The sequence below is a fragment of the Mercurialis annua genome, linkage group LG6 (genome assembly GCF_937616625.2).
Source record: "Mercurialis annua linkage group LG6, ddMerAnnu1.2, whole genome shotgun sequence".
NCBI lineage: Eukaryota > Viridiplantae > Streptophyta > Magnoliopsida > Malpighiales > Euphorbiaceae > Mercurialis > Mercurialis annua.
In genome coordinates, this window is record NC_065575.1 from 39,116,520 (window position 1) to 39,143,486 (window position 26,967).

General features: G+C 36.1%; 5 protein-coding genes across 7 annotated transcripts; 3 read left to right on the forward strand and 2 right to left on the reverse strand.

The window, feature by feature from the left end:
- The first annotated feature begins 4,832 nt into the window (after window positions 1-4,832).
- On the forward strand, window positions 4,833-6,823 carry LOC126687139 (ribosomal RNA small subunit methyltransferase). The gene is made up of 2 exons (XM_050381544.1): window positions 4,833-5,239; window positions 5,926-6,823. The coding sequence occupies exons 1-2, from the start codon at window positions 4,934-4,936 to the stop codon at window positions 6,670-6,672; spliced, it is 1,053 nt and encodes a 350-aa protein (XP_050237501.1). The 5' UTR covers window positions 4,833-4,933; the 3' UTR covers window positions 6,673-6,823.
- Window positions 6,824-7,087: 264 nt separating this feature from the next.
- On the forward strand, window positions 7,088-7,938 carry LOC126687143 (uncharacterized). Of its 3 annotated transcripts, none has more exons than XM_050381551.2 (2): window positions 7,088-7,236; window positions 7,466-7,938. In XM_050381551.2, the coding sequence occupies exon 2, from the start codon at window positions 7,531-7,533 to the stop codon at window positions 7,816-7,818; it is 288 nt and encodes a 95-aa protein (XP_050237508.1). In that variant the 5' UTR covers window positions 7,088-7,236; window positions 7,466-7,530; the 3' UTR covers window positions 7,819-7,938. The 3 variants fall into 3 exon arrangements, with proteins under 3 accessions (XP_050237508.1, XP_050237509.1, XP_050237507.1); XM_050381552.2 differs by having other exon boundaries at window positions 7,100-7,236; window positions 7,463-7,938; XM_050381550.2 differs by having other exon boundaries at window positions 7,110-7,236; window positions 7,517-7,938.
- Window positions 7,939-8,674: 736 nt separating this feature from the next.
- On the reverse strand, window positions 8,675-16,051 carry LOC126687858 (histidine kinase CKI1). The gene is made up of 9 exons (XM_050382412.2): window positions 16,006-16,051; window positions 15,840-15,928; window positions 15,403-15,486; window positions 12,234-12,470; window positions 11,454-12,128; window positions 10,994-11,366; window positions 10,340-10,914; window positions 9,088-10,254; window positions 8,675-8,994 (listed from the first exon to the last, which is right to left on the reverse strand). Exons 1-9 carry the CDS (start codon window positions 16,049-16,051, stop codon window positions 8,791-8,793), a joined length of 3,450 nt encoding a protein of 1,149 aa, XP_050238369.1. The 3' UTR covers window positions 8,675-8,790.
- LOC126687137 (pentatricopeptide repeat-containing protein At3g62470, mitochondrial-like) lies at window positions 15,087-18,317 on the reverse strand. The gene is made up of 2 exons (XM_050381542.2): window positions 16,233-18,317; window positions 15,087-15,596 (listed from the first exon to the last, which is right to left on the reverse strand). Exon 1 carries the CDS (start codon window positions 18,115-18,117, stop codon window positions 16,279-16,281), a length of 1,839 nt encoding a protein of 612 aa, XP_050237499.1. The 5' UTR covers window positions 18,118-18,317; the 3' UTR covers window positions 15,087-15,596; window positions 16,233-16,278.
- Window positions 18,318-19,023: 706 nt separating this feature from the next.
- Window positions 19,024-26,863, forward strand: LOC126687134 (DNA mismatch repair protein MSH6). Its single transcript, XM_050381539.2, has 21 exons — window positions 19,024-20,158; window positions 20,254-20,353; window positions 20,563-20,665; window positions 20,744-20,797; window positions 20,886-20,960; window positions 21,077-21,145; window positions 21,271-21,354; window positions 21,732-21,926; window positions 22,043-22,593; window positions 22,674-22,803; window positions 23,032-23,123; window positions 23,229-23,407; window positions 23,484-23,686; window positions 23,793-23,894; window positions 24,301-24,463; window positions 24,579-24,865; window positions 24,933-25,070; window positions 25,306-25,385; window positions 25,527-25,626; window positions 25,869-25,998; window positions 26,267-26,863. The coding sequence occupies exons 1-21, from the start codon at window positions 19,321-19,323 to the stop codon at window positions 26,512-26,514; spliced, it is 3,921 nt and encodes a 1,306-aa protein (XP_050237496.1). The 5' UTR covers window positions 19,024-19,320; the 3' UTR covers window positions 26,515-26,863.
- Window positions 26,864-26,967: the final 104 nt, after the last annotated feature.

The following is a 26,967-nucleotide window of genomic DNA, read 5'->3' on the forward strand; positions in this document are numbered from 1 at the left end:
TGGGTCATAGCTTGATCTCATGGAGTAGTAAGAAACAAGTATCCGTGGCTTTGTCAACCGCGGAAGCCGAATATGTAGCGGCCGGTTGTTGTTGTGCTCAAATCCTTTGGATTAAGCAACAACTTTTGGATTATGGTGTTACACTTAGTCATATTCCCATCAAATGTGACAACACTAGTGCAATTAACCTATCCAAGAACCCTATTCAACACTCTAGGAGTAAACACATAGATATTCGTCATCATTTTATACGTGATCATGTGCAAAAGGGAGACGTTGTAGTCGAATTCATCGATACAACTAACCAATTTGCGGATATTTTTACCAAGCCTCTAAATGAAGAGCGTATGAATTTTATCATTCGAGAGCTTGGTATGCTTGATGGGAGCACTTTGAATTGAATTGCATGATTGGTTTGCCTATTTGATGTTTTACTTTACTTATCTTGTCGATTTCATTGCTTGGACCAATACGTATATGTATCCCATTTTATGATATTCATATACTTTGGTGTTTCCTGCTCATTAATTATCCATTTGTGTTGGAATTAAGGCTTGACATTGTGAAAAATTGTGTTTTTGCATTAAAATTGCATTTTTTTTATAAATATCATGTATCACGACCGTGATGTATAAATCACGACCGAGATGTTCAACCAGAAAGCAAGAATTTTGCTACTGCTTGAATCTCGGGCGTGATATGTATATCACGGGCGAGATATTCAAACAGAGAGCAAATCTTTTTGCCACTGCTTGAATCTCAGGCGTGATACGTGTTTCGCGGGCGTGATATAGGCAGCTTTTGAAAATAACGGCTATTTTCCTATATCACGGGCGCTACACATGTATCACGGGCGTGATACGTTGATTTTTTTCAAATTTTTGCCCGTTTTTAACACTTGTCAAAACGGCTAGATTTTCAAAAACTAGCCGTTTATGACCGTTTTAAGGGTTTTAAAGGCCTATAAAAAGCCATTTTGAGGGCTACATTCATTTACAACCTTTCTCCCATCTTTCCATTTTTTTTCTTCAACAAAATTCTTCACTTTTAATCCTTACACTTCAAAATTTTGCTTTTTTCTCATTCTCATATCATATCACTCATATCATGGCTCCCAAGAAAGTCATTCCTTCAAAAGGCAAACGCCCTATGGGGAAAACTTCTTCGGCATCTCCACTTCCGACTTTAGACATGGAAGAAATTGCTTCTCGCCGTGCCAATTTGGAAATTGCCGAAGTAGAAGGCACTCGGTTTCCCGATTTATCCAACATGACCTTTGATGGGCTTGCGGATCAAGTCTATGCCTACATTGATGCCTTGGGTTGGCGAAAATTTGTGTGCGGAAACCGTGAAGACACTATAGAGGATTTGATGAAAGAGGTACTATCTACTCTCCATATCATTACTAACGAAAATCATCGTTCCAGGTTTTATGGGGTCACTTTTCAAGTTAAAGGTACTACCTACAAGCTAACCCCCAAAGACATTGATGATTGCTTCGGTTTTGAAGAAGGTTTCGCCACTAGTTATCTCCGGGTTGAGGAATTTCACATTCACGAGTTTTGGGCGGAAATTAGTGCCGATGTGAAGCATGAACCGAGAACCGCAATTGCTAAGTCTATCACCTCTCTTCCGCTCTTTGTGTTTCATCGCATTATCACTTACTCCATCAACGGGCGGCATGAGGGAAACGAAAAAGTCCCCATCAAGGACCTTTTCTTCTTATGGTGTGCGGTTAGAGGCGAGAAATTTTCATGTGCTCGCTACTTTATGGAGCATCTCGTCTCCCTTGGCAAGAAAAAGGGAACTCTTCGAGTTGGTTCGTATGTCACCGCCATGGTCAAGAAGGCAAGGGCCTACACTCCCGCTCTTCGCCAAGCTCCGGGTGTTGTATTCCCTTGGAAGGACTCTCCTCTCGATCTTGACTATTTCGTCAATAGGGTCAATGCCTTTCAAGTTACAAATGACCAACATTATATTTATCTCTTTGGGGAAAGGTGGATTCAACAAGAAGTTCATAGGCTTGCTAGGAAGAGGCAAAGGCAACTACAAGAACCGGCTCCTCCGGAAGTGTTTCAAGCTCAAGTTGAGGAAGAAGCGTTTGGCGGCTTTCAAGAACCGGAAATTCCGGCACCGGCAATGGATCCCACTTGGCTCCCACCTCCCGGCTCTAGCACAAATCAAATTCTCTCGCTCATTTATAGTCAAAATGAGCGGATGTTTGGACGTATGAACTTGTTGGAAACAAATGTGGATTCCCGTTTCAACAATTTGGAAATCGCTTTGGGAGAATGGAAACGGAGTTTGGTGGTTTACGGTCCGATTTTGGCATTTTGCGGAACCGCTTCGATGCTCAATTTCCGCCTTCTCCGGTTCATACTCCGGTGCTTGAGGAAGACGATTTCAATGACATTGAAGAAGAGGATTGATCATTTGCATTTCATCCATTTCATGCATTTTTTTTCTTTGCTTTAATTTTTTTTTTTTTTGCATTTTTCACCTTGTCAACAATGCCTTGTAAATCCTACCTAGTTGTGGATTACATGCCTATATGGTTATTGTCTTTTGTGTAAGCCTTGTATTGTCCTTATTCCCTAATTTCAATGTGGTTTTTATCTTGGTTATCTATGAATCCTTGTTTATAATTGAGTTTACTTCTATTTCTTGCACTTCCGATTTTTTTTATGCCATTACTTCTTTTTGATCTTGACAAAGGGGGAGAGATATTTGCCTTTCTAAAGTTTTTTTTTCATATCTCTCAAAAAGTGCAACTTTTATTCAAATGACTAAGCTTTTAAAATCGTATCTACTTTATGTTTGTCTAGATTTATTTAAAAATTCTTGTGCATAAAGTGAGGGGGAGCCAAAACTCATTTGAACTCCCACAAACTTAGCCATTTCCGTAAATTGATTGTCAAAATCAAAAAGGGGGAGATTGTTGGACCAAGTCCCATTTGAACCCTAATTTTGAGTTTGACAATCAATTTAAAGAGCCTAATCATGTTTATTAGTGTGTAGGAACATATAGAAACCATCCCGGGTCGAATCGGAGCTTTCTAGCGAGAATCAAAAATTCCATATTCCGACTAGTTCCAGTAGCATATCGCGCCCGAGATCCCTTTTCCATCACGGGCGTGATACATGAATCTCGGGCGTGATACATAACATCACGGGCGCGATACACCATTCATCAAACAGCTTTGGTTTTCCAAATGTATCGCGGGCGCTACACGTACATCGCGGGCGCGATGAATATGAACGTTGAAGGTCCAACGGCTATATCAGAGCCCTCCATCAGTTGCTTGACAAGTGGCCTTCAACCATTGGTTGAATTCCTGACGTTTGAATATCGCGGGCGCGACATAGGAATCACGGGCGCGACAGGGTCCTTTTCAGCACAAACTTGAGTTTTCTTCTAGAAGATTCAAGGGTTTGTTGTTGGGGTTATAAATACCCCTTGTCTACCTCATTTATGAGGTTAGACACTCCAGCAACAAAACATATACTCAAGCATTCAATTTATTCTCTCTACATTTATTGTGCATCAATTAATTGATTGCTTACCTCCTTTGTTGATTGATTAATCATTGTGATTCAATTATTAGTGTTGTAGGTTTTTGTTTATCCTTAGAAAAACATTTTGTGAGTTTGAGATTATCTCTTGGAAATCTCTTTTGTAAAGTTTGTGTTTAGCTTTAAAGCACAATCCATTAGTGAATTCTAAAATCTCAATCCTTGATTGAGTAGTGGAGTAGGATTGGTTTGTAATCCGAACCACTCTAAATTGCTTGTGTCAATTTCTCTTCTCTTAAACTCCTACTAAATTTTAATTAATCACTAAACCTTATTCACCCCCCTCTAAGGTAGCTATTTAGGGATTTCAAATATGATAAATAATTGTATTTTTTTATCTATACCGTTTATTTTATATTGAACGGTGTATATCGTGAATATAACCCCCTCAAATTTATTTGAAGTTAAGGTAATTCCAATCCATAATGTTATAATATATTTTTGTTACAAAAGCTATTGTAATGCTATTTTGCTGGAAAAATTTAAGATTTTATTTAATAGTAATTAGAGCATCTCCAAAGGACTCTCTAAAATTGTCAAAATCTTTATTTTAGAGAGTTTCATAACAAATTGGAAGTCCAATGGACTCTCTACTCTATAAATTTAGAGTAGAGAGTGAAAATGGCTCTCCACATGTAGAGAGCCATTTTCACTCTCTACTCTATTTTTTTAAGGATAAGATTTTAAATTTCAAAAAGTTAGTTAGTTATTTTTATTTTAAAATATGAGATTTGTAATTTATATTATTAATAAAAATGAAAACAAATTATATTATTAATAAAAACAATTTATATTAAAAATAAAAATAAAAATAAAAATAATTTATAGTATTAATATTTTATTATTATTTTAAAAAATAAAATAAGAAGTGAATTTAAAGAGTATTAAATTAATATTTAATATTTTTATTTTTATATATAAAAATAAACTAAACAATCATTATTAGAGAGTCTATTGGAGTAGAATAAAAAATGTCACTCTCTATCTTTAAGATGCTCTTTATTTTATAGAAGATGCTCTTTAAAATAAAGAGCACCATTGGAGATGCTCTTAGGCCTCAAAATCTAGCTAAATATAACATGAGTTTTTTAAACATTATTTTATGATTATACTTTATCTATTTTATCATTAAATAAAAAATATTATTTATCTATTTTATCATAAGATAAAAGAATTTATTATCTAAATAATAATAATAAATGAATATTTTCCTCATACAAAATAAAAATAACTATAAATCACATCACGTGGCCTCTCCCTAAAAACCTCATGCTCAAAATCAACCGCAAAATAAAACCCTAATACTATAAGCTCTATCAGTTTGTGTTCTTCTCATTTTGTTTTGGGCAAAGAAGCAGCCATGGCAGGCGGCAAAATCAAGAAGGAGAAGCCAAAGCAGTCATCAAATCACTACCAAGGAGGTATATCTTTTCACAAATCAAAGGGTCAGCATATCCTTAAAAATCCCTTACTGGTGGACACTATAGTTCAAAAATCAGGGATCAAGAGCACCGATGTTATTCTTGAAATCGGTCCCGGTACCGGAAATCTCACCAAGAAGCTTCTAGAAGCTGGAAAAATGGTTGTTGCCGTTGAGGTTGATCCACGTATGGTTCTCGAGCTTCAGCGCCGCTTTCAGGGCACCCCTTTCTCCACTCGATTGAAGGTACCCTTTTCTTAAGTGTTATGAATTAGGTTATTTGTTACTTAATTTCACTTATCGTTGAGAGAATTGAATTGGGCAATTGAATTTGTGCGTTTTTTTTTGTGAGATTTATGGATGTTTTTCGTAAGGATTATGAATTTCTCAGCATGTAATGTTTGATATTTATAAGTTTTGCATTGTAAATGCCAGCTACCATGTCAACTAGTTAATTTTGTTTTTGTTTTCAAGGCTGTCGATGGTTTTATTTTCATTTCATTTTCCTTTTTGTGAAGCATTTGCTGCAACCTTCTGTCGTCTGTTGTAAGATCAGAACTTAACCTTTCCAGAATTTAAAATTAAGAATTTGATTTGTTATTGTTCTATTTTATGCCAGAGAATAGTCGAATTTTGTTCGTCTGTTTTTTTTTATTCTCCAATTAGTTCTAAAATTGTTTCTGTATACCTCATATATCATTGTGTTTATGTCTTGTGCTGTACAAGTATGATTGCAGCCTTACCACATCCATATAACTGAACCATGAATTAGAGCTCATTTTGTTGGTTATTCAGGTGATGTGTAGTGAATAGTTATAGTATTATTGTGTTGCCGTCTTGTGCTATATAATTATGCTAGCAGCCCTGTCGTGTCTATATAACTGCATTATGAACTAGAACTAATATGTTTTCTATAATTCTGGCTTTGGCAGGTTATTCAGGGTGATGTGCTCAAGACTGAACTTCCCTATTTTGACATTTGTGTCGCGAACATTCCTTATCAGATATCATCCCCTCTCACGTTTAAATTACTAAGTCACCGACCTTCTTTTCGTTGTGCTATTATAATGTTCCAGAGGGAATTTGCTATGCGACTTGTTGCTCAGCCAGGTGATACTCTTTATTGCCGTTTATCAGTGAACACTCAATTGTACGCCAGAGTATCCCACCTATTAAAAGTTGGAAAGAACAATTTTAGGCCTCCGCCTAAGGTGGATTCATCTGTAGTTCGAATTGAGCCAAGGAAACCACATCCTCAAGTTAATCCTAAAGAATGGGATGGATTTATAAGAATATGTTTCATTAGAAAGAACAAGACGCTTGGTGCTATTTTTAGGATTAAAAATGTATTATCATTACTAGAGAAGAACTACAAGACTCTGCAGGCATTACAATCTTCTCAAAATGGTTCCTTAGCGGGTGCTGAGGCGGCAGATATGGATATCTCAGCGCTGGGAGATTATAAGGAGGATCAGAGTATGGACTTGGATGATGGAATGGACGACGAAATGGATGTCGAGGATGGTGATGCAGATTCCGGGGTGTCGGAATTCAAAGAAAAAGTTCTGGCTGTGTTGAAAGAGAAGAACTTTTCCGATAAGAGATCCTCTAAACTCACACAAGAAGAGTTCTTATATATTCTCTCTCGGTTCAACATGGCTGGCATTCACTTCTCATGAGTCATGACTACATTTTATGTCCATTGTTCTATTTGTTCTTATAAGTTTTGCCCAATTTTGTTTTGCTTGGTTGAGATCTTATTAATAGTATCTAGTAATGTGATAATTCTTAAAAAGAATTCCAGAATGGAATAGCTTCTATTGCCCAGAATTTTGCTGATATTAATATGATTTTTTTGAGTTCTCGTTAATAACACTTCACCATTAATCTCAGCAAGCAATCAAACTTCACTATTGAACATTGTACAACTAATTTTGGATATGGATCGGTGTTGAAATTTAATGGAATATTTTCTTCATTTATGTAGTTTTGGCTGATAATATAAACTCGGATTAATGGACGATAATAAAGTACTATAAGCTAAAAGAAGTGTGGCAACAACAGTGATTTCTAAAATTAAAGATGCAATATTGATATTTCAGAAAACGCAGGGGGTTGATAAATAAATAAAATAAAATCCGGGTTTCTTCTAATTTCTAAACTCTAACTGTACAAGCAACGGAAGAAAAAAAACAGTTGTCTATTGTAATTCCGCCGCTGGCCGGTCTGCTGCTCGAATTCATGTAAGTATTTGAATCCATTCTGTTACAGCTTATGATTCTGTATTATTAAGTGCCTTATAGAGAATGATGAACAGACATTGAATTGGCTCTAGGGTTTTTCTTCACTCGAGTATTTACAAGTAGCAGCTCATGAAATTCTTTTCTTTTACTGTTAATTTAATGTTTTTAGATTGCAAATGGCGAAAATATTGGATTCACGCTGTTTTTCTTGACTTCAATTTCCTAGCAGATCAAAACCCAATTTTATCTCATGTTATCTGTTCGGCTGTTTAAAATGTAGAGGTGGTTGTGACAATGGAGGTTCTAGCTGATGATGCAATTATTCGAGATTCTCGGGTTAAAGCCACGTTTAAACTCGGGTCTGAAACGTACTCCCTTGATGGAAACAAGGGCAGCACAGTCTCTGAGGAATTGGTTAGTTTTAAAGAGAAAAGTATGTTTGTATTGAAGGAGTACATTACCAAGCATAATGTTCCTCATGATGTTCCTGATGAACTGCTTGAAATTTCTTCGGAAGATGATGCGGAAATTGTTGAGAAGCCGGCTCATACAGCCAAGTCGAAGAAAACTAAACTTACTTAGCACTTCTTTCTTTAAACCTTGTAGTAGTATATTTTAAATTCAGCTGCTTGAATTATTAATGTTGCACGAAAACTTGTCAGACTTTTACTTTTCAATTTAAACGTTTTCATTTCGGTGCAATACATTTTGTATCTGTTTGGTAGTTTTTGTATAGAACTTACAAATAGGCTGTTGTGCTGCAATTACAATTTTTTCTGCAGTTGAGTTGGAGTAGGATGAAGAATGTGTAATTTAATTGAATGGGCTGTGTTTAACTGCGTGTAATTTTGCTTATGCATCATTACAGCTTAAATTTGGTTAATGCATAGAAATCAGCAAAAAAAATTTATTTTAAGATTTTGTGTAAAAGGGCGATTCAATTTCAAATTTGTAGTAGTAGTAATATCTGTCGGTTTGTAGGAATTATGTTTGTAAGCAGTAAAACTGTGAGAGGATTGACATTTTTTTGTGCAGCAGGAGATTCACTTTTTATAGAATGTGTACCAACAAATTAGTGTGCTGTTTCTTTCATTTATGATTTATATCACCACAAACACAATGAACTGAACTATAAAAGAATTCAACATTTCATAGGTAAATAGACCAAAAAACAATAAAATCTTCATCAAATTTAAAAGAACAAAAGCCGCTATTGAAGCAATGGCTGCAACTGCAGCTGGAACCCCTAGAGCCACCGCTGAGCTTTCCATCAGTGGCGGTGCAATTCCACCGCCTCTCTTCAACAGCAGCTGATATAGTAACAAACCTGTTTTTTTAATCAGAATCCGATTTTTTACTGCATCAACTTGGAAAACAGCTTTTAAATCGATTGGCAGGACAATGGTTTTTAATTAAAAAAATTGAGAAAGTGCAGCATGAATTATTTTCAATGGAGTGTAATACCTAAACTACATTAAATAAGAAAAGAAAAATTTCTATATAACTTCTAGATAAATTAAGATGAGCTGCTCGAGTTATAACTATGAGTATGCACTAATCAGACGCCTTCTTTCCGATGGCTTTCAGCAATTCATCTATCTTTAATACTTTGCTCAAATGGCCATCCATGCCTGACTCCTCATACTCATCTTTTTTATCATCATCAGCTGAGAATGCTATAATCAGCATTCGAATGTCGTACGATCTCTCCTCTAATCTTATCGCTCTTGTCGCTTCATAGCCATTCATACCTGGCATCTGTAAGAACCACAAGAATCAGTTCAACAAACATAAAATAGCACAATAATAATCATTTCTAACATGGGCAGGATTAAACTCACAGGTAATTACCTCACAGTCCATTAAAATACAGTCATAAGGTGGCACTCCATGTTTCCTTTGATCTTGTAGACCGCGACGGACTAGCTCTACAGCTTTATCTCCATCTTCACAAACCATAACAGAGGCACCGAGTCGAGAAAGCTGTTTCTCAGCCACCCTCCTCACCTGTATACTATCTTCAGCAACTAAGAATCTCAACCCATTCAAAGGTTTGTTACTATTTTGTTTCTCAGTTCTTGCCATATTCCTTTCTTGAGGTGAGTTTCCTGATATTTCTTTATGCTGCAGATTAACGGAAGACGATGATCCGTGATCTTTAACACCTTTTCTTCGATGATGTATCGACGGGGAAACTTCATGGCACAAATTACCTCCAAATTCTGGAAGAAATCTGAGTACCTGATGCAAGCGAGAACCATGCAAGGGCTTGTGCAAGACTTCATCATCTGAATCAATCATGCTGCCTTCAAGGCCATAACGATTAATGCTACCTGAAATCGGTTTATCCAACCAAACAACTTTGCAGCAAGAAGAGGAAAAACCAGCCTTATATTCACTTACAGCTCTGCAGAGTTCTTCAAATGGTCCACTACTAGTATCAATCACAAGTAATGTAAAGCTTGGAGAACCTTTAAGAATGCTGCTACTTCTATGATAAGCTGTTTTTTGTTCCGTCCCATCCAAGGTACTCAAAGGAATACCCTTCTTTGATTTACTGCCAGACATATCGTTCCTTGAACCATAATCTGATTTTCCTGAAGAACTGTAAGGCGAAACAGTTTGCTTAGATTTAATTTTCGTCAGCATAGACGAAAGATGTTGCCATTTGGTCACAGCCAATGCTTTTATCCCCAAGCCCTCAACAAATTTCTGCACAATTCTTAGTCTTTCTGTATTCTGAATCAAGATCACGACAAGGGATCCGTTGATTTTCGGTGTAGAACCTAGTTTAGACAATCGGGGACTGTTCGAACAACTAGTCAGGCTAGGAGTAGAAACTCTAACAGTCAGCTGTGGGCTATTGGTTACAAAATCCTTTCCCATTTCAATGTCACTCCTTGTATCATTAGCTGAATGAACCTCGGATGTAATAAGAAAAGTATTGAACCTGAAGCATGTTCCCCTCTCTCTGTTCTCTTTATCAACGATTCCAATTTCTCCGCCCATCAAACGTACCTGTGGCAGAATTAATATTAGATCAATACTCGAATTTATTTACAACAGAAATTATGATAGAAATTGATCAAAATTACATACATACCAAAGATTGAACAATTCCAAGTCCCAAGCCAGTGCCTCCTTGACCAAGAGCTGTTTCCTTGACTTGAACAAAGTTTTCAAAAACCGACTTTTGCTCATCTTTCGGTATTCCTACGCCTGTATCGTCCACTTCAAACACAAATTCCATACAATTAGGATTTTGCTTTATTGAATTCTTGTTTTCCACATCATTATTATCTTGTTTATGCTCCATAAACCAGCAACAACAATGATTCCACAATCCTTCCTGACTCGAAGCTATAATTTCATTCTCCAAATTGCGCTTTCTCACCCAAGCTCGAACAGATACATGTCCCTCAGAGGTAAACTTAACAGCATTGCTCAGCAAATTATAGAGGACTTGTTTCAGCTTTCCTCTGTCACCTTTTACACAAGAGAATTTAAAAGCAGATCCGTCGCAGAGATCCAACACGATGTCTACGCCTTTCTTCATGCCTACAGGATGAAACAAATCAACTACATCTTCAAGCATGTTGGCTAAATCAAATTCCTCTGATTCAACCTGCATTTTTCCGGCTTCAATTTTGCTCGTATCCAAAATAGAATTCAACAATCCTGAACAAGTAATTTCATAGCATCAGAATCAAAATTTTCGCCTTTCAAGCATTAAGTATCATAAATTAGTAATAATTACCTACAAGGTCCTTAGCACAATCATCCATCATGCGTAAATTTGTCTGCAACTCATACCGCGAATCTTGATCATAGCTTATCTCGATCAAACCGGTAATGCCAGCTAGGGCAGCTCGAATATCATGGCTCGCACTAGCAAAAGCGAGACTCTTATTCATACTTTTTCGTTCTGCTTGTTGAGTTGCTTCCATTTGTTTTATCAATGATGAACATAAGTGAATCTCTCTACTTGCAGCCCTCATCATTAACAATATGAAACTCACAACTGAAATGAAGACAGCAGCAATCATTACAGTCAGTAGAATGAGAGCTAATCTAGTGCTCTTGTTGACTGTACTCACTAATCCACCGTACGGGAAAAGGATTGCATACACCTGAAATCGAAATAGACGAGTAATTATCTTTGTTTTCATTTAAGAACATGTAATTAATAAAAATCTAGTATGATAAGTAGAACATACCGATGGCACTCCCATGATTTCGAGTTGAGAGCAGTAAGCTGTGAACTTAGCCTCTTCGATGTTCAAAGTTGTAGGTCTGAGCATGCCGTTATGAGGTATACATGAAGCCGAATCTGTATAACCTATATGATCACCATTCAAATTCATCAAGCTGAAGGAAACTGATTTTCCGGCAACTATTATGCGAGTGTTCGGTAGCCCATCTGCAATTACATCTCCATTTAGAGTAGCTAGATACAAGCTTCCACCATGGATATCTATTGCATTGAAGAAATTGATCAATGCTTTAAGTGGAAACCCTAATGAGATAACCCCTTGCCCAAGTAAACCTACAGAATTAAGAAACAGAACATCTTGAGCACTATTCCATCCATTTCCTATAGAGGCATACCCGTTAGGACTAGTTAAAGCTTGTTCAATCCAACTCGAGTTAGCCAAAATGTTAACGGCGGATTTACTTGTATCTCCTTGTAGTTTTCCTGTGTCATGATCTACAAATTGCTTATAACAAGTGCAATTTATCAGTAGGTTTAAGCCTGTTGAAGAGTTGCTGTATACTGCATAAATCTCATTTCCATCGCGGTAGTAGGCGAAAACAGAACCTTGCAGTCCAAGGTATGAAATCTGCGAAATGTGAGGAACTACTGAAAATGTTTGAAACAAAATTGGAGCTACCTGCAGGGTGAAAGAAAAAATACAATCAATTATTTAGCATGTCCGAAATCCGAAAAGAAAAATCAATAAACGCTATATTTACGAGTGAAGAAGTGTTAAGACAACCTTATTTTCGATTTCAAACTGAGAAAGATCACTTCCGTTGAGAGATGAACTCAAAATTCGGGCTAAATTTGTTGCAGAAGAGTTGATTGGAGCTAATAACTTAGCTGTGTTGTCGATTTCAGACAACAATCCGGAGCGAAACCGATGAGCATTCAGATCAACCTTGTTTTTCATGTGTTGAATGATTTGATACCACCATGGAATAACTATACTTGGAAGTAGCAGAACTCCAATTGTCTGCATGAAAATTAATAACAACGGATACTACATCAAATGAGAATAAAGAATTACGGGGTTATGAAAAATTTAAATAAAGTATGACCAATAAATAAATATGTAAATAATTAAATATTTAAAGCTATAAGCCAGCAATAATATAATAATGAAACTCAATCTTAAGTTAATAAACATTTAAATGTCGACAATTATTAAATAAATAGACATTTAAGTACTTTAACAAAATATGATTTTTTTTTTACCAACAAAATATAATTAAGTATTGTTAATAATATTCAAAGAGAATCTAGTATTAGAATTAGAATGTAGTTTAAGGTCAGAACAGAAACACTTCACTGGCTTGTAGCTGTGATTTTTGTATACGAAAGGGCACATTTTTTATTTTGAAATTCAGTAATGCCACTGCATGTGAATCGGAAAAAACCATCCGAACCGACAAATCGATAAAACATAAAAACCACCCGGTTTTTAAAAATTTGATTAAAATTCATATATTTTCCAAAAATAAATTAAATATATAAGATTTATTTGTATTTTTTATTATTATTATATACATTATAGAAAATTACATATTAATTTTTATCTAAAAAAGAAATTACCGAATTTTTTTTTATCTAAAAATGGGAGAAATTCTTAGGTAGATTCAGTCCATCACGTCATCCGTGAACTAGCCTATCATATTATAACATGTCATTAAAATAGTGTCACTATCGTAATTTTGTTGTTACTTTTTTACACATTTGAATAGTAATATTACGATAAGTGCCATTATTTTAATGACGTGTCATATTGTGATAGGTTTAGTCTACGGATGACGTGGTGGACTGAGTCTACCTAAGATTTTCTCCTAAAGATGGTTCAACCATGGAGACCTTTTCTTATTCATCTCATTTCCTTCTCAAAATACAATATTTTTAATTTTTATATCTTACTAAACATTAATCATTAGTTGGTTTTATAATAATCTGGATTGCAATATATTTAGCATTGACTCGTCAATTTTGCTAAAAGCCTAAAACAATATATTTTGGCCAAAACACATCAATCTGACTAAAGAAAAATAAATTTCGAGAGAAAATATATTGTGTCACTTATACAATACAAAATCATAATTCATACAAGTGAATCTATTTTATTCAATCAAATATGATTGAGCACTATGAATCAACTGTCCAAATTCAATTTACAACTAAAAATTTTTAAAATCCAGTAGCATCTTTAAGCCATAGGTACTGTAAAATGACTACTAATTAAAATAAAAACAAATTAATTCAATCATTTAGAAAAAATACAAAACAAAAAAATAGTGAGTAAGCATACCAGGAGAAAAAAAATGAAAAGAGGTCTTGAAATTATGAGAGAACTGAGCTTCATTGGATTTCTACTAGTTATGAAATTCGATTCTTGAATATTGCCTCTAAGACATATTATAGGAGAAAATAATTTTCTCTTTTGGAAGGTTATGCAATAGAAAGAAAAATTCATGTTACTCACTATATATTAGGGAAATTAAATTTTGTAATTTTAAGAAAATCCAATCAAGAATCCATTAATTAATTGATGTATGGAAACAATGAATGGAAATCTAAGGAGATTATGTGCTAATATTGTGTTACCAATTTTGATTAATGTTTCACTTCTATTTAAATTTATGGGTTCACCTTTCCATTTTATCATTATGTTACCAATTTTGATTAAGGTTTCAATTCTATTTATATTTTTGGATGCTTACCTTAATTCTAAAGGGATTCTTCCTATAACAATGATCACTGATAAATAAACATCATGATTGTCAAAAGAACCGACTAAAATTGTGCTAAAACCAAATTTTAGCTACTTCGGATGAAACCAACAATAATATAAGGATTGGCAATCAAAAAAAAAACAATAATATAAGGATTAATTTTTTTTTGGTTATTTTAGATAATCCAAACCTCAAACTGAATTGACCAAATAAAAAATAGAAAAAAAGTTCAAAACCGAATCGACCAAATAGATCGGTATTCCGGTATATCGAAACCAATAAAAATACAAAGAAAATAAAAAAAATCAAATTTGCAGTTTGTTCAGTCGGCATGTTATTTTGGATAATTCAAATCTCAAACCGAACTGATAACTGAAAACAATAATTATTTTATAAAAACCGAACCGGTAAAACTCAAACTTATAACTAAACTGACCGAAAGTCAGTGATTCATTTCGTTAATTTGGTCAGTCGGTATTTTTGCTCCCAATTTAAAAATTCCAGTTTCATTTGTCAAGTCGACAGTCATTTCCAAATTCACTTTGCAGTACTCTATAGAAATCCCACAATTACTTGATATTACCAGAACCAAACAATTGCCATATCTTTTTTTTTTCAGGGGAAACAATTGCCATATCTAGGAAGCCAGCTTTACCTGTAAATGGATTTTAATACAAAATAAATGGACAGAATAGACAACAATGTTAATTTATTTTTATACCAATTTTGGTTAGATTTATTGTCTGATTGAAATTAAAAATCAGCAGTTTCAAGAATTTACAATAAGCCAAACTTGTTGGTTTACATGTTTTGAAGGTAATTTGGAACCAAATATTGATCGTCGTTTGAAGTGTTTATACGATGCTTTGAAATATTGATCGAAACCACAATGAATTTCTTGAACTTCAACCATTTTGAACTAATATAACCTGGTGTACAACTGTAACCATTTTGAACTTCCATTAGCAACTGGAAACAGTCCGAGTATAGCCGGATTAACCGACAGAACCAAATTGAAGTTTTTATTTGGTCCGGCTTTCGTTTATTTATGTTCAGTTTTGGTTATAATGTTTTAAAATTTCGGTTAAATTTTTGAATTAATCGGCACCGAATTACCAAATTTAATCTTCATTTTCATATTTCCAGCCGCACAAGAACTCTCTCATATAAACATCTCCCATCCTCTACCTTTCTCCCTTTCTTTTCACGTTCATAGCCACACCATAACATCCACACCCAGATCTCGAGTTGAGTGTAAAGATTGGCCGGCAACTAAGATTAAAACCATTACAATCAACCAACTCCGACTTAGCTAAAATATCAAGTTTTAATCTTGGTTATGCCTTCTATTGCTCATGTGGATAAGAAAATCCAGTGAGAATCTGCAAATTACATTAAACTGAACATCAGATGTCAATGCACATCATATATGCAGTCAATCCCGAATCAAACACTGCTGCTTCTAGAAAAGGTCCTATTGCCGAGCCAGAAACAAAACCCAGGATAAACAAAAATTTCAACCACTGGGAATTCCTGTCATCAACAGCAGCTCCACTTTTCAAAGAGCATACCAGAATGTATTATAAGCACCTCAAATATTCATGCCAAAACCATCAAATACAAACCGTACAAGAAAATGCAGGAAAACACACATTGTAAAGAAACAGAGCCACATTTGAGTACATTGCAATGCGAATGCTGGTCAAGAAGCGACCTGAAGTATGACCACAAAAGATAAACTCGTAGTAATAAGTACACAAACAATCGTTCATGGACCAGAAAATCACAAACATGATATGACAAGAGTCAGAACAATTGCAGATTTGAAACAAGCCATTGATGAATGCCATCATAGAACAAGATTGAAGATATACAGGCACAGACACTGACATAAAAAAAAATATGCATCACAAAAGGGGCAAACTGCGATTTGGACATGAAGAAAGAAAAATGATGCCATAACTAGGGAAAAGGATACAAACATAACTGTACCGGAAGAAGTTGTATAGATCAGCCACCTTTTGACAGACTATCGTTCATGCTTAGCAGACCTACTCCACCATATTAAGCTAAATCTCTTCCCTTAACTCTTTTCTTCATCATCTCAGCCCAACTTGCAAGAACATCAGAGACTACATATTTTCCAGCCAACTTCAACTTTTCGGCCAGCTCCTCGAGTATAACAGGATTACCACCTCTCGATAAATCAGACCCAAACTTATTGTAGTCGAGCTGAGGAGCTTTCATTCCTTTTTCTATCATCTCCTCCAAGTACTTGCAAGCATCTCCCGATCTTCCTTGATTTATGAGTGCGCCAATTAATACAGTATAAGAATTATCATCAGGGCAAAAACCCCTTCGATTCATCTCGTCCCAAACTGCTCGACCCATTTCATAGTTCCTCGTCTGAAAATAGGATTTCATGATCATGTTATAAGTATGAATTGTAGGTTCGATACCGCTCTGAATCATCTTCTTGTATATTCTCCCAGCATCATCTGGCATTTTTCGACTGGCCATCAACTTAATAAGAGCATTGTACGTCCGTCCATCAGGGGGACAGCCCTTTTCTTTCATCTCCTTCAGCAAGTCATAAACCACGTCCATCCTCTTCTGATTTCCAAACCCGGTGATCAAACATGTATAAACTGCAGCATCTGGCTCGCACCCAAAATTAACCATCTCCTCAAAATATTCGACTGCTTCATCCATCTTCGATTGCTTGCATAGATAACGAATCAAAACTGTATAGCTGTGAACATCAGGCATTGGGCCCTTAGCCTTCATGAGCATAAACAATTTCATAGCATCAGACCTTTGCTTACTCCTTAACAGCCCTTCAAACATAATATTATGTGCAATAATATCCGGCTTAAACCCCTTATCGATCATTTCATTCCAAACCCTTCCTGCCTCCATCAGATTCTTCACAGTACACCAACCGTTAAGCAATACCGTGTAAGTCCTCAAATTCGGCGTAAACCTCCCTTCTAACTTCCCGAAAATCGTTTGAGCTTCCTTTCCAAGCTTAGCTCTACCAAGACTATCGAGCAAAGAATTGATAATCTCAACACCAACTTTATATTTATGCTTCTTCATTAACTCAAACATCCCAACAGCCTTTTTCCTCTCCTTAGCAGCAGCAAAGGCTCTCATAGCAATCATAAACGCGTCCATCGTCAAAACCCCTTTCTCCCCCATTTCTTCCAGCATCGAAACCATCGTCTCAAACTGTCTGGTCTTCGCAAGTATCCTCATCATCGAATTATAAGTCCTCGGGTCATGCACAAAACCCTGCTTTTGCCCTGCCCAACAGAAGAACCGAAACGCCGGTTTTCGAGCATGACGGAATCTCTCCAACACATCAATCACTAAATCATGCGACAAAACGATTCCACATTCATCAAGAACAGCCTCCATGTTGCGATCTAACGCGAACAATTCATTGATCACCTTGCACACTCTGTCAACCTCCACAGGATCCGCATTAGAACTAACATCTTCACCAATACTTTCACATTTATCATCATCCTCGTGATTATCGTCATCATCATAACTAAATTCAGTATCACTAGAAAAACCTCTAAAAGCTAATGGCAGTGGTAATTCTTGTAAATAATGGAGTGAAGAGGAGTATGGCAAAAGAAATGGAACTTGATAATGAGAATGATTGACACTATAATAAGTAGAATAATTAAACAAACCAGACAAGGGCATAAAGCTACGATAAGAAACCCGCACTTGCTCTCTTCCTCCTCCTCCTCCAGTTCGTTGTCCTTTCTCCCGTTGTAAACTGAGAAGCTTCTCGGCGGCGAAGGCATTGCCGTTACTGATATAAGACTTAATTGACTGCGAAATTTGCGATTGGTTCAATTCGAAGGGCTTTTTCAGTGTGCGAAACATCAGGCAGTGGCAGCAGTTATCGCCATTAAAAAACAGGCATAACAAGTAGTTTTAAGTTAGTAAGAAAGATATTTGAGAGCGGAGCAGCTGGTGGTGACTGAGGCGGTGGCGGCAGTGACGGGATTAGGTAAGGGAAGGTGTAACTGCCGGTTGTTGGCAAAGGTTGTGCCGGTGGGTTAGTTTGGGCCCATGATTATCGGCCCATTACAATCTTTCTCCCAAGCCCAAAAAGTGCAGAATAGAGCAGGCACAGGTGAGGTAGGGGTGTATCTGGGGCAAGCCGAACCCGAATAAGGCCAAGCTCGAATGTGTTACAGAAAATTACGCCCCGTATGTTTTTTTTAAAAAAAATTATAAAATTATGCTCTAATCTTTTGTTGTTGTAGAAAAATCTTTCTTTTAAAAAAAAATAAAATATATGCCATCCATCAATAATCTACCAATAATCTACAAAAAAATGTCTTTTGCCAAAAACAATTAGAGCGTATTTTTACAAAAATTTAGCTGAAAATAATTACTTTTATAAAAAAGCCAAATGTGTTATACAAACTCGAGGTCGAATGTATTACATAACTCAAATGTGTTATACAACCTCGAGCTCAAATTAGTTTATATTTTGAAGCTCAAGCTCAAATAATATTCGAACTACTTGAACTCGAACTCGAATTAACTTTAATAAAAAAATATTGAAAAATTATAATATTTAATGTATTTTAAAAATTTGAACTATAAAATACAATATTAAATCAACTAAGATGATAAGATATAAAAAATAGATAAAATTACAAATAAATTATTAATTTTATGTGCATGTGATTCGTATAGGCTCGACAGTTTCACAAATCTCTTTAATTGATACTCGAATTCGGTTCAAATTTTTCAAATTGATCTCGAGTTTTTTTTGGAGTGGATGTCGAGTAATTCGGAATAGCCCACCTCGTTTAGACCCTAGACACAGCAGATAAGAATGGTCACAATATTCCCGCCAAATAATGCCGATCAACGGAAACAGTAGCTTAAAATTCCCGCGCTATTTTATGATATAGTTATGTAGCCTGAAGACTGTTTGCTTTCCCCTCTTCACTTCTTCACTCTCTACAGCTTTCTGCACATTATTCTTTTTTTTTTTTCACTTTAATCTCATTTCTTTCTCTCTTCTCAAATCACATTTTCTCTCGAATTCGCCGGTGAAAGAGAATAAAAATGGCACCGGCGCAAAAACCGACCAACGGCAGATCACCGCTGGTGAATCCACAGCGTCAAATCACCTCATTCTTTTCCAAAACAACCTCTCCTCTCTCTACTCTTTCCAAAGGAGAAACCCCCAAATCTAACCCTAACCCTAACCCTAGCTTTAACTCTAAGAAACCTTCCACTCCTGCTCCTACTACTCCTTCTCCTACACAATCAAAGACTAAAAAGCCCCTCCTAGTTATTGGCCAAACTCCGTCTCCATCAACGCCTGGTGTGGCTAATAAGTTATATGGAAAAGAGGTGGTGGAGAGGAGGATTAGGGTTTACTGGCCGTTGGATAAGAGCTGGTACGACGGTTATGTTAAGTCTTATGATGAGAAATCAGGTAGGCATTTGGTTCAGTACGATGATTCTGAAGAAGAGGTGTTGGATTTAGGAAATGAGAAGATTGAGTGGGTTGAAGAAAGTGTCAAGAAGTTGAAGCGATTACGCAGAGGTTCTTTGGCTTTTAATAAAAATGTAGTGATTGAAGATGGGGATATGGAGGATGTTGTTGCTGATATTGAAGATGAGAATGTCGGTGCTGATGGTGACGATTCTAGTGATGAAGATTGGGAAAAGAACGCGGAGAAAGATACTTGTGAAGACAAGGATGTTGATTTGGATGATGACGATGACCATGATTCGGTAGGAGATGACATTTTGAAGGCTGCAAAGAGTAAGCTGGGGAAAAGGAAGGTTGATGGAGCTGCGACGTTGGGTTCTGCAAAAAAGAAGAAGAGCGGTGGAGATGTGAGTGAAGCAGTATTCAAGATTCCGATTGTTGAGCCAGTGAAGGATAAAGGAAGTATGTTTTACATGTGCTTGTTAGGTTCTTGCTTATAATAGTTTATGTGTTAGCATTTTGTGATTGCTCATTGTCAATTTATGTATTTGGTGCAGATGGATTGTCTAATGGGCTTGGTAATGGTAATGCCTTGGTGATTGATACTGTTGAAAGGTTTAGTGTGCGTGAAGCTGAGAAGTTGTGGTTTCTTGGATCGTAAGTTCTTTCTGTTACTCCAAAATTGATAGCCTGTCCTTTCTTGTCTTCAATCCTATGTTTGTTTCATATTCCTTTACACCAATAAGATTGAGATCAGTGCACTGATTTTCTGCATCCTAAGTCGAAAAACAACGTATTGGTTATCTTTTGGAATATTGTATGCATTAATTCAGCATACTCAGTTACTCACTTAGTCCCTGAAACAGAGAACAAAAGGATGCAAAAAAGAGGCGTCCTGGAGATGCAGATTATGATCCGAGGACTTTATACCTGCCTCCTAATTTCCTTAAGAGCTTATCAGGTGGCCAGGTAAGGGTCAGTGTATACAGTGATTCAAAATATTCAACTATTTTAGTGTAAATTCTGATTGCTCCCTATCATGTGCAGAGACAATGGTGGGAGTTTAAATCTAAACATATGGATAAGGTTTTGTTTTTCAAGGTAAGCATCCAAGTCAAATAAAGATTTATACTGTAATCTAGTATCATTCACTGCTTTATGTTGATTGATATCAATATTTGTGGTGCAGATGGGCAAGTTTTATGAGCTTTTTGAAATGGATGCCCATGTAGGAGCTAAGGAACTAAATTTGCAATATATGAAGGTATCAATTCAATTGCTCTCCTCATGGATGTGAATTGTTTTTTTTTTTGGGGTGCGAGCCTATAAGCTTCTTAGATTTCTATCTTAATTTAGTATCTGATTCATGTGTTTCCATAGGGAGAACAGCCACATTGTGGTTTTCCAGAGAAGAACTTCTCAATGAATGTGGAAAAACTGGCTAGAAAGGTTGGCCTGTATAGTATTTCCATCTTAAGTTTTACATTTCTTGAATAGACCTACTACACTTGTATCCCATTGATTGGCACAATTTTCCTCTGAGGGTTTCATTTTGGCTGGCTTTGACTGAACAGGGTTATCGAGTTCTGGTGATAGAGCAGACTGAAACACCTGAGCAAATGGAAATTCGTCGCAAAGAGACAGGTTCCAAAGACAAGGTCTGTATATATTTCATGGCATATTTGGATTGGTTTGCGTTTTTTTCTGCTAATATCCTTCACAATTAACTACTAAAATAGTACTTAATATCTTTACAGAAACTAACTATTAATTTTGCTTCTGAAATCAAACATATAGCCCTAGTGGCTCATATTGGAGAAAATACTGTTTAAACTAGACAACATGCTTACATATATTATAGAATTGAGGGACCCAATTATGATTGCATCTTAATCAAATCTAATTGGAGCAAATGCTCTTAAAAGTAGAGGACACGTGTATGTAAATTGTCGAATTGAGGGATCTGATTCGGAATTTTTAGATAATTCTTTTATGTGTGTTACATCTAACTTTTGAATTAATTTATTGTCTTTAGGTTGTGAAACGTGAAATATGTGCAGTGGTTACAAGAGGAACGCTAACTGAAGGAGAATTACTTAGAGCAAATCCTGATGCTTCTTACCTCATGGCATTAACTGAAAGTCGGCAAAATTTGGAAAATCAAAATTTTGAGCGGAATTTTGGAATTTGTGTGGTTGATGTTTCTACCAGCAGAATCATTCTTGGACAGGTGCGTTGTTTTTATTTTTTTGAATTGTTTTCATAATAAAGTTCAGGTATTTTTATCATCATTGTTAGATCATATTTTTGCCTGTGCCATATTTTTATTTGACTATTCTTTGCCAGTTTAAAGATGATGCAGAGTGCAGCTCATTGTGTTCTCTGCTATCTGAATTGAGGCCAGCAGAAGTTATAAAACCTGCAAAAATGCTCAGTTCCGAAACTGAAAGAGCAATGCTAAGACATACTAGAAATCCTTTAGTCAATGAATTAGCTCCTCTTTCGGAATTCTGGGATGCGGAGAAAACTACTCGTGAAGTCAGGATCATCTACAAGCGTATTGCTGATCAATCAGCTTCCAGATCTTTGAATAAAGAAGATAATGATACTCCAAATCTTCAATTCAAAGACGATGGGCCAAGCTGCTTCCCAAAAATTCTGTCAGAGCTAGTGAATAAAGGAGACGATGGTAACCTAGCACTGTCAGCTCTTGGAGGCACTCTCTATTATCTCAAACAGTCCTTTCTGGACGAGACATTGCTTAGATTTGCAAAGTTCGAAACACTTCCATGCTCTGAGTTCTGTGATGCTGCTCAAAAACCATACATGATTCTTGATGCTGCTGTCCTGGAGAACCTTGAGATTTTTGAGAATGTCAGAAATGGAGGCTCCTCTGGGTAAAGCCATTACATTTTCAAAACTGCAAACTTATTGTTTTCCTAATCCTATTCTGAGGCTCTCTTTTTTGTCCATTAAGGACATTATACGCGCAACTGAACCATTGTGTGACATCATTTGGAAAGAGGTTGCTCAAAACATGGCTAGCAAGACCGTTATATCATTTGCAAACTATTATGGACAGACAAGAAGCTGTGGCAGGTATACGGGTAAGTTTCTATTTGTGTTCATTTCATCACTTTTGGCTCTAGAGTTTTGTGGTTTTCTCTAGGTTTCTAAAATCTTCTTTTTCTTTGCCATGTATAATTCTGCCTTATTGTGCATGTTGGACTGGAACTAAAGTACTCTTATGTATTTCTTCCTTAAATTTACATCTATGTAGGCTATCTGACCACTCCTGCTAATAATTTAAAAAAAATCCACTTTTTGCCTTTTAGGGGGTAAATCAACCTGCAGCACTTGAATTTCGAAAAGCTTTGTCCAAGCTTCCTGATATGGAGAGACTGCTTGCGCGAATATTTGCTAGCAGGTATATCTGAGGGGGGAAAATGGACATTGCACCATATGAACTTTATAATATCTACTACTGATTATATGATAGGCTCTCATGTATGTTTACTCTTGTTGAGTGTAGCGAAGCTACTGGGAGAAATGCAAATAAAGTAACTTTATATGAAGATGCAGCAAAGCAGCTACTTCAGGAGTTCATATCTGCTCTACGTGGCTGTGAGTCATTGGCGCAAGCATGTTCTTCGCTTGCTGTCATCTTGGGAAATGTCGAGTCGAGGAAACTACATAATTTATTAACACCTGGTACTATTGATTCTAATGTTCCTTCATCTTTTTGCAAAATGGTGTTTGTCATCTCATTTTTACAGTCTATCTGTAGGTAAAGGTCTTCCAGACATTAGTTCAACTCTTAAGCATTTCAAAGATGCCTTTGATTGGGTGGAAGCTAACGGCTCTGGACGCATCATACCTCATGAAGGGGTTGATATAGAGTGTGATTCTGCATGCAAAAAGCTAAGGGAGATTGAATCCAGTTTGGCAAAACACCTGAAGGAGCAACAGAAAATGCTTGGAGATAAATCAGTATAAAGTCTATGGAAACATTTTGGTCTTTGACTTTTTTCCTTTTTGCTTCTCTTCTTTTATCAGATAACCAAGCTATGTCATCTTGTTACCTGTTATGTTATAGATCACTTATGTCAGTGTTGGTAAAGAGGCATACCTACTGGAAGTTCCAGAACATTTGCGTGGGAGTGTTCCTAGAGATTATGAGTTGCGTTCATCCAAAAAGGTAACTAACATACAAGTAAAAATGCATGACCTTGTGTTGGATTCATTTTCTTGTGACTGTAGAAAGGCCAACTGCGCCACTTGCTACTTTACTGGTTGTGGCGACACTTCTTTTTTCTTGTTAATAAAAACAACATATTTTCAATGTTATTTTATGTGAAGTTTATGTCACATAGGTAATAAATATCGTTGCTGACTGATTGTAAGAGGAAAATCCTCTATACAGTCAATCTTAGAATTCAGCAATTTATGTCTTCTAATTGTCATCTACACTTGTATTAGGAACATTGGTCTCTGGTGAGATCTCAACTCTGTTGTAGTGAGTGGTGTGATGAATATTGCTTTGAAGTTCCCTTGTGATGACGTATTGTTGATTTATTTTTTTCTACTGGCTTCCTGGCACACAGGGATTTTTTAGATATTGGACTCCAAGTATTAAGAAGTTTCTAGTGGAACTCTCACAAGCTGAAGTTGAAAAGGAGTCAACTTTGAAGAGTATTTTACAGAGATTGATTGTTCAGTTCTGTGAGCATCATGATAAGTGGCGACAACTGGTTTCTGCAACTGCAGGTTTGTAATCACTGCTGGCGATGAGCCACTTATTCATTCAGAGAAATAAATCAATCAAACATCTTGTATTTGATATGATGCATTTAATGTTAATGGCATGGCTTTTATGTTTCAGAGCTGGATGTTTTGATCAGTCTGTCAATTGCTAGCGATTTGTACGAAGGACAAGCCTGCCGCCCAGTTATCCTAGGTTCTTCGCCAAGTGAAGCACCATCATTATCAGCAAAAAGTTTAGGGCATCCTATTCTTAGAAGCGATTTTTTAGGCAAGGGTGCGTTTGTGCCCAATGACATTACTCTTGGTGGTAGTAGTGGTGCTAGCTTTGTCCTTCTCACTGGTCCTAATATGGGTGGGAAGTCTACTCTTCTTCGACAAGTCTGTTTATCAGTGATTCTGGCCCAGGTAACTTCCTTTTTCAAATATACCTCTTTGTTTCTCTTTAAATTATTAAATGTTACTTATTCCACAGGTTGGAGCTGATGTCCCTGCTGAGAGCTTTGAATTTTCACTTGTGGATCAAATATTTGTTCGAATGGGTGCAAAAGATCATATAATGACAGGACAAAGTACATTTTTAACAGAACTTTCGGAAACTGCATTGATGCTGGTGAGTATAAAAGAAAAGTGTTCACATTTTCATAATGTTTTTTTTATTATGAAGGAAACCAATTGGAATTTTTGTTTCATGATTTAAAAGGAGGTCCTTGGTGCAGATTTTTCCTACTCACTGACATTGAAAAATTAATGCTACAACATTTGGATAATTCTTGTATGGTTTGTTTGATACATACAGTTCCAACTGACTAGCAATCTGTATGTCATCTGTTTGTGGCTTTTAACAGTCTTCGGCCACTCGTAATTCATTGGTGGCTCTGGATGAACTTGGGCGTGGTACATCAACTTCAGATGGACAAGCAATAGCGTATGTGCCTTAACTGAGCATATTCGAATTAGTTTTTCTTTACATGCAATTCACCTTTCGAATTGCCTCTTCTAGATTTTACAGTCTCAAATGTTTTGCTTGGTTTAGTCAACCTCATGTCTTTATGACTATATTTGCCAGGGAATCAGTTCTTGAACATTTTGTCCACAAGGTGCAATGTCGAGGAATGTTTTCAACTCATTATCATCGAATAGCAGTAGACTATCAAAAAGATCCAAAGGTAGTTTTTTCTTTTTTCTTTCGCTAAAGCACAGGGTTTTTGATACGGAATATGGATGGATGCAACCGTGAATAGAAGTACCAATAAATAGATGATGTCTTATGGTCACAGATATACTGAAGTTCTAAAATGACCGGGCTGTTTCGCCTATTAATGCTTGAGCCTTAATTTATTCAGCATACTGATATGTACTTTCTTAAAAAATGTTGACTGATTATATTTTCTTTCACCGCTTGGTATAGGTCTCTCTCTGTCACATGGCATGTGAAGTTGGAAGAGGGGTTGGAGAAGTGGAAGAAGTTACATTTCTTTATAGGTTGACACCTGGCGCCTGTCCTAAAAGCTATGGTGGAAATGTGGCGAGACTGGCTGGTAATATATTTTGTCTGAATTTCTTTTTGTTTTTTATATTTTTTACTTGAATATATTTTGTTAATTTGTGCTATCTTCATTTGGTAATTAAGAAGTTTCAATGATTGGCTTAGTTAAAGCAGTGGCATTAACAAACTATATATGTCTGTTGTATCTCTGGTTACAGTGTGATTCAGTTTTCAACATAGATTATAGAAATTAGTATGTGAAACTAATATAGAAATTAGTAATTAGTGCGATTTCCAGTTCTTACTTGTGACTATTTCAGGAATTCCTGACTCCATACTTCAAAAAGCTGCTGTTAAATCCAGAGAATTTGAGGCTATATATGGTCAACACGGAAGGGTTTCTGAAGGAAACTCAAAAATTCAAACTGATGGTGATAAGATAGCAGTGTTCCTACATAATATGATAGATGTAGCAACAAACTGGAGCTGCAACAGTACTGAGAGTATCGATATCAGTTCACTGGCTGAACTTCAGCACAGAGCAAGAATACTTCTGCAGCAAAATTGAACTGATGGTTTCGTATTCCACTATGACCTACCGCTGGCAATATTACGGTTTCTGTAAATAACTGAGGTAATGAGCGAACTTTATTGCTGGTCTTTTCGCGGAAATGCAATACTTTCAAATTTTGGAATCACCTGGTTTGATAGGTTAAAAAATATAGCTGATTAATATGCGACTGAATTGGATTCATCACTATAGGATCAGTAAAGCCAATTTGGATAACCAACTTTTTTGTATAGTAGTTTAAGTAAGGAAGTGCAGTGTAGTTTAGTCTCGATCAAGTGATCATATATTGTTGAAATGTCAGATGAGGTGGGTTCAACCATCTTATGTAGTAATTATTTTTTTATCATCCAATTGACTTATTTAGAAAATGATTACATTTAATTAGTTTGGTGGTTCATCTCACTGACTAATATTGCTTCTTTTAGTTATTGGGTGGTTGTTGAGGTTAAC